General features: G+C 35.9%; 1 protein-coding gene across 19 annotated transcripts in view; it reads left to right on the top strand.

The window, feature by feature from the left end:
- The window catches only part of NAV3 (neuron navigator 3), a 504955-nt gene that overhangs the window by 464825 nt on the left and 28108 nt on the right, over positions 1–12022 (top strand). For all 19 annotated transcript variants that reach the window (XM_086884225.1, XM_086884227.1, XM_086884224.1 and 16 more), the window contains 3 exons: positions 461–484; positions 2793–2870; positions 11112–11195. In XM_086884225.1, coding sequence (XP_086740351.1) covers positions 461–484; positions 2793–2870; positions 11112–11195 — 186 coding nt within the window. The remainder of the gene's footprint in view (positions 1–460; positions 485–2792; positions 2871–11111; positions 11196–12022) is intronic.

The following is a 12022-nucleotide window of genomic DNA, read 5'->3' as shown; positions in this document are numbered from 1 at the left end:
TTTACAGGTATGCTGTCAACTTCTCTTATCAGGGTTTACTTACTATCGTATTAGGAACATTTCTTGGTATGCAGTAAGACAAATATGAATCCAGGAGCCCTAATAATCATTGCAGCATAAAAGTTTGTTGTGTCAGACTAAGGTCCATGCAGTGAGAGCATAGTAAATTTTTGTTTGTATCTTAGAAATGTAGCTGCAGTTTCTGAAGTTCTGGTCCTGCTGCCCTTTTCTCCACCATTTAATTTTGTCAGTACGCTGGCAATCTCTTTGGGCTTTCAGGTGGAGCCCTGCCAAGCAACTTGAAAAGAATTCCATTTATTGTTTTTACTGGATACCTTCCTTAAATGTAATGGATACATGAAGCTATTCATTTCACTTCACTGTAGCTGGCTTTTTTGCTCTAATACCACAATTATGTTGCATGCTGATTCTAAGCCATTTCCTCTTTGTTTTCTTCCAGGCAGAAGAAAAGGCACATTCAGAGGTAAGAACTTTCCTTCAATTTTATACTTCTGTGTTGCCTTGCATTATAGTAAGGCAATTATGCATTTTATATTATACATTTTACAGTTTATTGTTTACCTGCTTTGGCTAAACTACGTAGTTGGCAGGGAAAATACACCCTGTGTCTTTGCATCACATTTTAAGAAGTATTGGTGAAAACCTGGTGCAGCTTCTAGTGTACTAGACGGTGTTTTCTTAGCAATGTGCTGAAAAAAAGCCTCCTGTCTGTCATTCTAAAAAGATGAAAAGAATCAGTGAGAGCTGGGCGTTGAGTGGAGGAGTTGCGATAGGTCTGATTTCAGACTTAATACCACTCAGTGCAGGATCTAAAGGATTGTGCAATTCAAGGTAAGGTGCTGCCTTTCAGGAGGAAAAATACTTCAGATGATGGCTTTGAACTTCTCTCCCTTACATTTTGCATTATATTAAATTTCTGAAACTGACCACTTTGATGGATTTCAGAGCAATGCAGATTGATTTCAGATATAAATCAAATTTGACATGGAAAATAGCTTAGTTCTCCTTACAGTGTATAAGAGTGGGTGACAAGCCTGGGTCAGCAGCTGGATACAATTACAGCCTTTCTCAAAATGAAGTCCTGGTTGTATTAAAAGGGCACCAAAGAGTAGCAGCAATAAAATACAGCACCAAGGGGTGCATTTCCACTTCACAGAGCTACGTGCCTTCCAACTCCTGCATTTATGCTGCTCCTATTTTTACTATTCTAATCAAAGTCAACAAAAAGATGTTTTGAGGAAATTGAACAAATAAACATATCCTTCCTTCCTTGCTGCAATATATTTCAATATAATTTTGTCTAAGCTTGCATCTCTTAAAGTTAAAACAAAGGAGCTGAAGAGGCTTGCCATAGCTCAGTAGTGCAAATTACAATTCCTCATTTTATTGCCTTTTATATAGGGCTGTATATAGAGATGAAAATGTGTGTTTCTGCATTATGTTTTCTCAGTATCTGGATCTGCTTGAGATGGTCTTACAGCTGTTGAACAGCACTTCATGAGACCTACCTTTGTGAATCTGCAAAAACATGATGAAAGCTTAAGCTGGAATGTCAAGAATTGCATTTAAAAAACAAAGAGAAAAATTGGAAAAATAAAAGGGCCAGTCCAGGATGGAGAGCAGCTCAATAATCTGCCCCTGTTGCACTGAGCTAGTGTAAATGACTGAGCTATTTTTGTGTTATAGAAGTACAGGAAAATGTTCATGTTGCTTGTGCCATATTCCTTGTTGGTTTTTATGGGAGTCATAAAACTAAAGTACTGCAGTGGTCTTTAGTAGTAACTGTAAATGTTCGCCTTCCTAGGGTGGTTTTACCCATTTTACTTCTCTAGTCTGGAATAATTTATGTCTGAATATGAAAGGCTCTTCAAAGTGGAACTCCATGCTGTGCTTGATTTCAGTACAATGCCCAGAAGTCCCTGTAAGATCTCAAATAGGGTTAAATGAGCTTAAAATGATGTGCAAGCTTCATGCTTAGTATCTACCCCAGCTGAAAGGGAAACAAATATTTTTCTTTAGGATTCTGTTTTTCATTAAAGGATCAAGGAGTCTTGAGTTTATTATCATGTCAACAAGCACATTTAAAGCTACATTTATTTTTTTTAAGTTGGCAAGCAAGTTTCTGAATACTATATAAGGTTTAAAGAGGTTGCATGTTTTAATTTCAGGGACTGTAGAAAGTATGTGTTAGAGAAAAAAAAAAAAAAATACTATTTTACCTCACCTAATTTTAAACATCCTTAAAGAAAAAAAATCTGTGTCTGAGGTAGCCATCAAAGCCTTCTTCGTTCCAGGCACTGTGGGAGTACATATCTCACGTTATCTTAGTCTTATGTAGACATTCAACATGTGTTGTTGCATCATGTCTACAGTGAACCTCACCCAAATGCTCTCATGTTTCAAAACCCCAGGCCACATCCAGGGTGGCTCTCCTTGATTGCACTAAGCCTGTGTTTGGAACTTACGGGATTTGGTAAAAAACCCATGACATTTCCCTTGCAAACAGAGGATATCACATACAAAGGAATTAAGCATTTTCCCATATGTGCTCCCTTAACTGGAATCCTGGCTCATACACCAGTTAAGTGTGTAAAACAATTGGAGCAACACTAAGACACAACTTCTAATAATTTTTATTTCTGGATAGTTCTAAGATTAAAATCTGAAGCTAAGACATTGTAAACCTATTGGTGGTCTGTCAAGAAAACATAAAAAATAACCACAACAAAAAAAATTGATTAAATGCTGACAGCAGTCTGTTTTTTCTCTAGCAAATTCAGAAACTACGGAGGGAGTTGGTTGCATCTCAAGAGAAAGTTGCTACCCTTACTTCTCAACTTTCAGCAAATGTAAGTATTTTTGCATGTGATGATAAGTAGTATCAGTGAATATGTTATCAATAGCTCTTACTCAACACATAATCTTGGAGACTTTTGCTGTTTGTTTATTTATTTGGGTTTTTTTCAAGTTAATGACTTCATTACATTTCTATATTGCCCCAGCCTCAAGCAGAAGTAATCTTGTGGATATGGAAAGTAGGCAGTAGAAATGGAGTTTCCACACTTTGAATGTGACAGTGCTATCCTGTTCAGTTTCATCCTTTTCTTAGAATCAGTTATAAAAAAAAGCCAAAAGTAAGGAGACACAACCAAAAAAAGGCATAATTTGCATATTCTAATAGAATTCATTTGAGTTTCATTTCACAAACCCTGCAAAATGCAGTCAGGTGTGAAGGGAAACACAGTGTACAAGTTATACAGAGTCTATATGCTACAAAACCAATGCTGATTTATAACTAATTAAAACTGGGCTCTTTCACAGTGAGCATCCTGGTGTTCCTTCCAATTGACATATATTGGTAATATGAGTTATGGAACATGTTATCTGAAAATAACTCCAGATACGTAATGCGAGCTACAATCCTGTCTGGTTGCTGTGGTTTCAGGTGAAGTTACTGAACAACCTAGCATTGTGATTTTTAAATGCAGTTCAGACTATAATTATCAATACTATTGTGAGTGAAATCTGAGATGCAGTTAGAAGAATATCATTTTGCAGTTCAAGAAAGCAGTTTCTTGGTATGTCAGGCAGCCAGTACCGTGCCTTTCTTTGACATGTAGTTGTCCTGAATATTTAGATTTATAAATACTGCTGATTTTAAAGAAATTATTTCATGTTGTGAGAAAATAATCTCTAGTTCTGTGAAAACTGCATGTTCACGTGTGACTTCCATGCAGGAAAATGTGGAAGAGTTATGCTTAGCACTTTATTCTCTGTTCAGATGGCTGCAGAGCACCTGTGGGTATTTGTTCAGCTGTAGCAGTGTAGGTTGCCAGACCTTCTGAGTACTGAAAATGAGCTAGTGAATCAGATGATGTGGGACATTGTGATGTTTGTAAATTCAAAATCTGGATTCCGAGTTGGGTTATTCATTTTAGAATGTATAGCTAGAATAGCCAGCATATCTACATTGGGTATGGGGTTCCTTCACTCACATGTTGTAGACACTGACCTTCATCTTTACCAATCTGGGCAGTTCTTCATTCACCTATCCTGAGAGCAACAAACTAAAACCCACACTGAGAGGTCAGAAGAGCTAAATGAGCATGCTTTGGGTAGGTGTGTTTGCTAGTGAGTCTGTTGTTCTCTGAAGGGCACTTTTCTTTCCACCACAAATGCAGAGGTGCAGCAGCTCTGCATGGGAGTGGGGAGCACAGAGAGGTGATCCCTGGCTGGTCTTGTTGCACAGCACAATCACAGACATGCCCATACCCACTTTGAGTGCCCTGTTTTTTTCCAGAGGAGTTACTTTGATTCCAGCAAGCCCCTGATTTAGTGAAAGATGTGTCTGCCCACAGTCAGAAGCTGGACTAGATGATCATTAAAGGTCCCTCCCAACACAAAACTTTTCATTATTCTAAATAGAGGTGTCATATCAGTAAAATTAAATTGTTTGCCTGTGGTGGGCTTGTGCTCAGTGCCTGTTCCAGGTGATCACTCAGGCCCCTGGTACTACTCCTATCTTTACTCTGCAGGCAGAAAAACAGTTTTCCCTTCTCTCCTTCCACTGGCTCAAAACAGAAAGTACAAGTATATTTTTTCTAACTGCTGTGTTGAAAGGGAGAGTTGAAAGATTACTCAGACTCCATCACTTTTCAGTCAACCCAGAAATGCTCTAGTCTATAATACAGCAACAAGTGCAATAAGGTGAGGATGTCAGAGCATTCTCTGCAGCTGAGCAAATAAAGCCATTGTTTTGTTTGCTTGGACAAACTGTGTCCGATCTCTCCTCAGTCTTATTTGGAAGTCCTTCACTGTACCTCTGGCCAATATGTCTTTCTATTAAATAAACACCATACAGGATGGTTTCCAATAACATTACTTTTTCTAGACAAATTATCAAAGCCAGCTCCAAGTTCTAATCAGATTTGATCCATAATTCGAAGAAACTGAGTCACATTCAAAATGGGTATTTTGGCTTGCTTTTCACTCAAACTAAATCAGCTGCAGGGATAAGAAATAAATTTGGGTTGATCTGTATAAATCAGATTGGATTGTTGAGAATCTGTTCCTATGTACTGCCTCTAGGCTTCTGAACAACTAGCAAGAATGCTTTTCTACTGATCTAACTGTAAGGGCAATATTTTCGATAGGCTTTCTGAAAATACATGCATAGACATCTGATTTTGCTATCCAGAAGTAGCCCATTTGGCTAATTCAACAATGTTCTTTCGACTGTTACACACATTCTAATCCATCTCCATGGAGATATTCTTTAAACTCTAGACCTATAGGCAACCCTAGGGCTGATCCATTTTGCACATACAATTTTTAAATGATACAAGAGAAATCTTTCCCCTTGCCAAATCCCTAACATGTAGAAATTCCTTTAAAATTAAATATTTCAGGAGCATGAAACTTAAACACTTCAAAATCTCCAGGCATGAACAAAATTATATTCCAAATGAAAACCATCTTAAAAGGAAAGTAGGTATTTCTGGATGTTGGGAGTAAATATTTTTGGCAGGATGTTCTCATGAGATACATACTTCACAAAACCAAAAAATTGAAAAGTATTTCACAATAAACCTCATCCTGAGTTCATTCTCTGTTGTTTCTGGTACAGAAGTCATAAAGTATTAAAACAACACTTCCGCATGAATCCAAACAATCAAAAGAGACTGCTTAAATGTTTTAACACTCCTTCTGCCAGTCCTTCAAGCACTTAATACGAAGAAATTCTAGTGTAAAAGTATCTTTAAAACATCAGAAATAAAATCCATCTTGAAAGCAAAGTGGATAGTCAACTATTTAATTGTGATAGAACTGCTAAAATCTAGTCTACTTACAGAATTTACATTTAAATGCCAGTTATTAAGTACTTTTCATAAAAATTGTGAGAGTTATTAACAAACAATTCATTTAACTTGGCAAACTTATGGAAAACCTAGATGAGTTTCTAAATTTCATGAACTTGTGCTGCCTTAGCAATATATTTCTTGCATTTATCCGTTTACCATTTATTTTGTATTCTAAGAGACATATTTCACCAGCCACTGCCTTTTAAAGGAGAAATATTCCTAATCACAAAATCTGGAATTTTTTTCTCAGAGAAGAAATCAAATCTCTACATGGATAATACTACTGTGACCCTCATTTTGAGTCATATTTGCTCATCAATAAGGCTAAAACTTGAATGAACATTAATACAGAAAAGTTTGATCACTGCCTGTTTTCTCTGACAATACATCCATCTCTGGCAGACTGAGAACTGTATGAACAGTGAAGCTTTTGTGGTGCCTTTGCTAACCAAAAAAACACTCTCTCCTTCCTGATGCTTTTGCTACAAATGCATTCATCTTAATGTTAGTCCACAGAGTTAGTCCTAAACTCCCTCTAATTTCCGTACTTTCACTGTCTGAAAATAGCACTTTTTGCCTTGCTGTGCTCTGGAGAAGGAAACTCTTAATAGGCATAAATCTTGTTCACTCATAGTTCATCCTGATGTGAATTTGTTGTTAGCATTTCCCTTTGTACAACTCAGCAAATGTATTGTGCATGAGTGAAAAAAAGAGCATCTTATTCAGCTTATTTCAACACTATTTGTAGCTTTCTTTGCTTCTCCACAGAAGACCACTGGTGACATTAGTACATAAGTCATTAAAAGACTGGCAGGTTGAATGAAATTTGAACTATTTAATCAAGCCTTTGCTTGATACATTATTTCATACCAAAATCTGTCAATTGGAAGTTACAGCATTTCTCAGGCATTACTGAAAACTGTTGAAAATTTTCTTCTTTGGTTTCATTTGTTGTTCAGGCTTTGTTGGCTGGACTCAAGTACTATGCTTGACTTCAGCAGCTCATTTCAGTGATTAACCCCAAAGTGCCAAAGTGTTTTGCCTCCATATGATTAAATTCAAGCTGGGTCCAGCTGTCATTTGTATGCTTAATTTACAGATTTTCTCTGAGATTCTTGCTTTATCCCTGGCATCTGTCTCAGTGTGGCTGAAGGGTAAATCTCAACACTAATTCAGAAAAGGCTTGTTTTCAGTGCAGAAAATGTCCAACCAGCAGACTCCGTATGTGACTGACAAGGGCTCAAATTCCAGTGAGCAGCCTGACCCAGCCTGTTCAGAGGGACTTTGATCAGTGCTTTGTGCTGTATAAAGCTGAAGGGTGCATGCTTGCAAACGGTAGTAGAGCCAGGATGCCAGCAGAAAGCAGAGGGGGTTTGCTGGCTAATGCTCTTGTTTGGCCAGCTCTGAACCGCTATCCTACAGCCAAGCAACAAGATGCTAGCAGGCAGCAAACAGAAAAGGTCACCAGATGTACCCTTGCTGCTTGCAATCAGCCTGATCTCTTCTGGCCTTTCACACCTCCTTTCATTCAGCCTTGTCAGGTGGGAGGAACTTTATTTATTTACCTTTGTTTTATAAATCTGAACGCCACAGGTCAAATCCCAGAGTGTGTTGGAAGACAGATGTTTCATATGTGAATGCCATGTTCAGGATAGGCTGTAAACCTGAGAGCTGAGGTATTTGGGGTTTGCCTGGCCAAGATAGTTTACTAAGGAAATATTTAAAATCAAATCTGTCATCTTAGCACTGAAGTCCTTCCCTGAGCATACATCTCTTTGACTATTTCCAATGGGCATTTCACATTTCACAAAATTAATTCATGTGTGAAGGATATCTACAGGTTAAGAGCTGTACATCTATGTATCTAATATGTATGTCTTGTTAATGATGGATATATTTTGCTGGAGGCATACTTCAGGTAATGCCCAGTTACTTAAGTCTAATTCCAGGATGTATTTTTTCAAGTACAAATACTGCATTCAATTGTAAAGACATATTTTTACTTTAGAATGAGCATTGTATAAAGCACATGTAATACTCAGGCTGCTCTTTGAAGTATTGCAATGATGTGTGTACGCCACGAATGAAACTAGTCAATCTAACACAGAGATTTCTAAGGTGTGAGGGACTGGCTGTATCCTAAAAAAAACCCCAAACAAGCAATTCCTAAATATTTTTATATTTAGGAATTTTTATATTTATATTATAAGAATGAAAGAATGGAAACTTTTTGCTAAATTAAATCATCCTCAGAAACTGAGGATTAACAACCCAATCAAAATAAATTACCAAAATTTTAAGTGTAAAAAAAGTTTCTAATTAGAATTTTTAATTTCTGATGAACATTATTAAAGATACAGATACTTCTTTATCCTTGCTTTAATTGTTTTATGAATCATTCTGCATTTAAATTTTTAAATGCAAAGCCTGAGCTCAAATGGTTAAATGTGTTTTATGTATACTTCAACACACATATAAGTATACTGATAATTTAACCTTTTTCAAACTAAATTTTCATCTTTTGTTTTTTGTTGTAGGGAAAATCTGCTTAAGTTTTCAATCAGGAGTTCCCTAGACAGCTGAATAAATGAATATTAGCTGCCATGGAGAGAGACAGAACAGTTTATTACTCTGAATGTAAAACTAATACTTCAGTAGAGTGCTGTCTTGTAATAAACATTTAAAGTAATGAACAATGCAATTAAAAGGTTTTTTTCTTGAATAGTTTTTGGTCAATGAGACTTTGAATTACATTTCTTTATTATTAGCAAATCAAGACCTAATAGTCCTTATATGAAATGAGTTAGGAAAAATGCATCATCTTGATCCGATTACATTTATGATGTAAAAAGTTTGGTATAATATTCCAAGAAGGTAATGTACTCTGTCACTGGCTGAGTTTTAGCAAGAATCCTTGTGACACGGCTGTCTTTCTCTAAAGGCTGTCAGAAAAAAACAATTTCAGTGACCTTTGCTGACATTTTTAATTTTGCTTTTTAGAGCTTAATTTTTCCTATAAGTTCTTTGTTGTAAATTTGTGTACAATGCAGGATGAAGTTGTAGCTATGGAATAGGAAAATACTTTGGAGAGGTACGCATAGTTTGGTACCAAAGTACTGTGGTTATTACAGTCTAATTGCTAGAAAAAGACAAAAGCAATGCATAATTAAACAAATTATTCCTCTTTCAAGCCCTCAGTCTCCAGTGTAATTCTCAGAGTGAAGCAGAACCATGGGCTATCAGCCAAGCCAATAGATTTTTTATGAGGCAGGGAAAAGTGAGCTCCATTAGATTCCCGTTAAACAAAAGTAATGAAGAAACATTTGGGTAAAATTCTGTAGTAGTGCATCTATTTTGTCTCTGATAGTGTTCTGGGTCTGTGTAAATAAAACAGCATAGATTACTATGGGTATTTTTGACATGTAGCTAATTAAAAAAGTTAATCGTAAGTTTAAAAACCAGTTACTTTTCTCAGAGAAACAGAGTAGTACAAACAACCAAAGGCTGTAGTATTGATTGACAGTTCTCCAGGTTCATTTTATCGAAGGTTATAACTTCAAGAATGTAGCTTAAGTTACAAATGTTAAAATAAGAATATATGCAATTACTAATTAATCTTTAAGAGATTTTTAAAATTGCATATTTATCTAGTCTCATGTTTATGTGGAGTTAGTCCTTGTGTATGTGTCCTTTACCAAATCCCTAAAATATCCCTGCAGATGCAGAAAGCAGGTAGACTGACCTCTATACCCATAAGTAATTAAGTATATCTAAGTATACTAATAGTGTAGCTTACAAGGAGTAAACTTTTAGTAAGTTTAATAAGAATAAAATAAGTGGTTTTCAAGATACCTTGATAAATAAATATTTATAGCAATACAAAATTATTTACAAAACTCAAAAGTCACTCATCACTATGACAGCTCTGAAGCAGAGATGCAGAAGTAGCCCACTACTATATGTATGGTAATCTTCTATTTATGGTAATTTTCTATTTAATATACAGAGCAAGGCGGCAAGAAGCTCTTTTCCATCTCCTAAAATGCAGAACAAAATCCTTTTTGGACTATGTCTTTTCTTGATTATACCTCAGATCCAGTGCAACCACATTCATTCAAACAATTTCCACTATGCTTGTAAAAGCATGCAAATCTGCAACTGAAAAATTTTCCAGTGTGTGCCTGCACTGCTATAATAAAAACTACATTTCCTCAGTGAGGAAGCTCAGTTAATCCATTTGTGCATATAAATGTGGTGGGTTTGAATTATATTTCCAAGTGCCAATGTTTGGAGACTTTGTCTATTACCACTTTTGAGAAGGGAATGAGAAAATAAACATTTCCTTATGCTTTTACTATTTGAAGTTGGGAGAGAAATGGATGGAATTATATGGACTCCTTAAAAGTTAAACCGTTGCTTTCTCTTGGCTGTACAAGCTGGCTTAGCATGTTGGAATTTTTGTGACCACTTGCTCTTCTTTGCCTACAAAGCCCAATGCCAGTTAGATCTGATGAAATATAATTTGTTTAAATTTAGATTGCATACAGTGTAAGACACTGATTGTTTAAAAAAAAACAAGGAAGTGTTTATTTTTTTTTTAATCTTTTGATCTGTTTCAACTTCATTGTTTTTCATACTGAGGAGTAAGACTTTCAGTTTTCAAAATTTTATTTTAAATATATATTTGCACCCATTTAAAATGTTATATTTATATTTTACGTAATATATTTTACACACAGATAGACATATATGATCAATATAATATTAGTACACTAAGCAATGACATTTTATAAGACTAACTGTGATATTTTTTGTTTGAGGCTCAGGATTTTTCTGAAGTGTTTTGTGAAGTTAAAATTTGCTTTTCAAGATAAAGTACTTGAATTCCTGCTTTGAAGTGTCCAGTAATTAAAAATAATTGCTTCTGGACTTCTCTTTGGTACCAGACTACTTTTGGCCAATATATCAGTAAACTTAAAGCCAATAGCATTAAATCCATAATTCATTTCCAGGCAGAGATACCTGAGCTAATCTCATTGTGGGCAAAAGAAGCCTGCGGAACACTGGGTTCATTTGGCTGATTCATCTATCCAACTTAGCTCAGTCTGAGTTTAACTAATATTAAAGAGCTGGAGAAAATGTGCTTGCAGGAGAAACATACTTTTGAAAATCAAATAGATCTGGGAAAATTTCCCTGTTATAACGACAAATGTTGTCTTTCTTTCACAGGCTCATCTAGTAGCAGCTTTTGAAAAAAGCTTGGGAAATATGACAGGCCGATTGCAAAGTCTGACAATGACAGCTGAACAAAAGGTAGGTTTATCAAAGCAGATGCTTTCGTGTAGAAAACAGCCAGAAAATTGTATTAAGAGTTTTGTTTAAAAAAAACTGAAAGGAAACAGGGACATCTGTGACAATAAGACAGATTTTTCTTTAATGGTTGCTGCAATCAAATTTTCATGAATGTCCGGAAGCATCTGGAAAAAACTGTGCAGCATCAGGTTTACAGAGGTAGTGTCATAAAATAGTTTGATGGTAAAATATTTTGTTTCCAGAATTTTATTAAAATATGTACGACTTTAGGTTTGCTCCATACCGAAAGGTCCAGTAATAAAAACTTATCATAAGCTGCTGCAGTGCTTCATTACAGACTCCCAGCACCACCAGAATATTAAAATTACAGGAAACAAAGAAACTTAAGTAGAGAAAAATAATTCCATTGAGAAAGTTAACAAAGGTTAGGCATACTATTCAAAAGTAAAGAGTTTGGGTTTTCACTGTGCTGTTTTGTCTAATGGGGGGGAAAAAACCTCTAAACCTGATCTGAAGAAATTTAATGTGAGTTCTTTTACCAAGCTCAGGATTAAGGGGCTGCTTAGCACCTTCCAGGATTGTACTTCTGCTACTTTCTACCCTTATGAATTTTTTCCTATTATCAGAAAGGCCTCCTTGAGCCAAACTGTGAAAGAAACTCTTTTATCTGTGAGCTGCTGGTCACCACTGGAGTCTGTAACTGTCCACAAAAATAACATTTCAGAGTCTGGTTGAGCACCAACAGATGAAATGTGGCAAGATTCATTGTGAACTGGAGAGAAAATAGTTGTATTGTTTGATTTTGTTTCATCTTATGGGGGAAAATA

The sequence above is a fragment of the Cyanistes caeruleus genome, chromosome 4 (assembly GCF_971803275.1).
Source record: "Cyanistes caeruleus chromosome 4, bCyaCae1.hap1.1, whole genome shotgun sequence".
Classification (NCBI taxonomy): domain Eukaryota; kingdom Metazoa; phylum Chordata; class Aves; order Passeriformes; family Paridae; genus Cyanistes; species Cyanistes caeruleus.
This window is presented reverse-complemented; position numbering and strand designations above follow the sequence as displayed.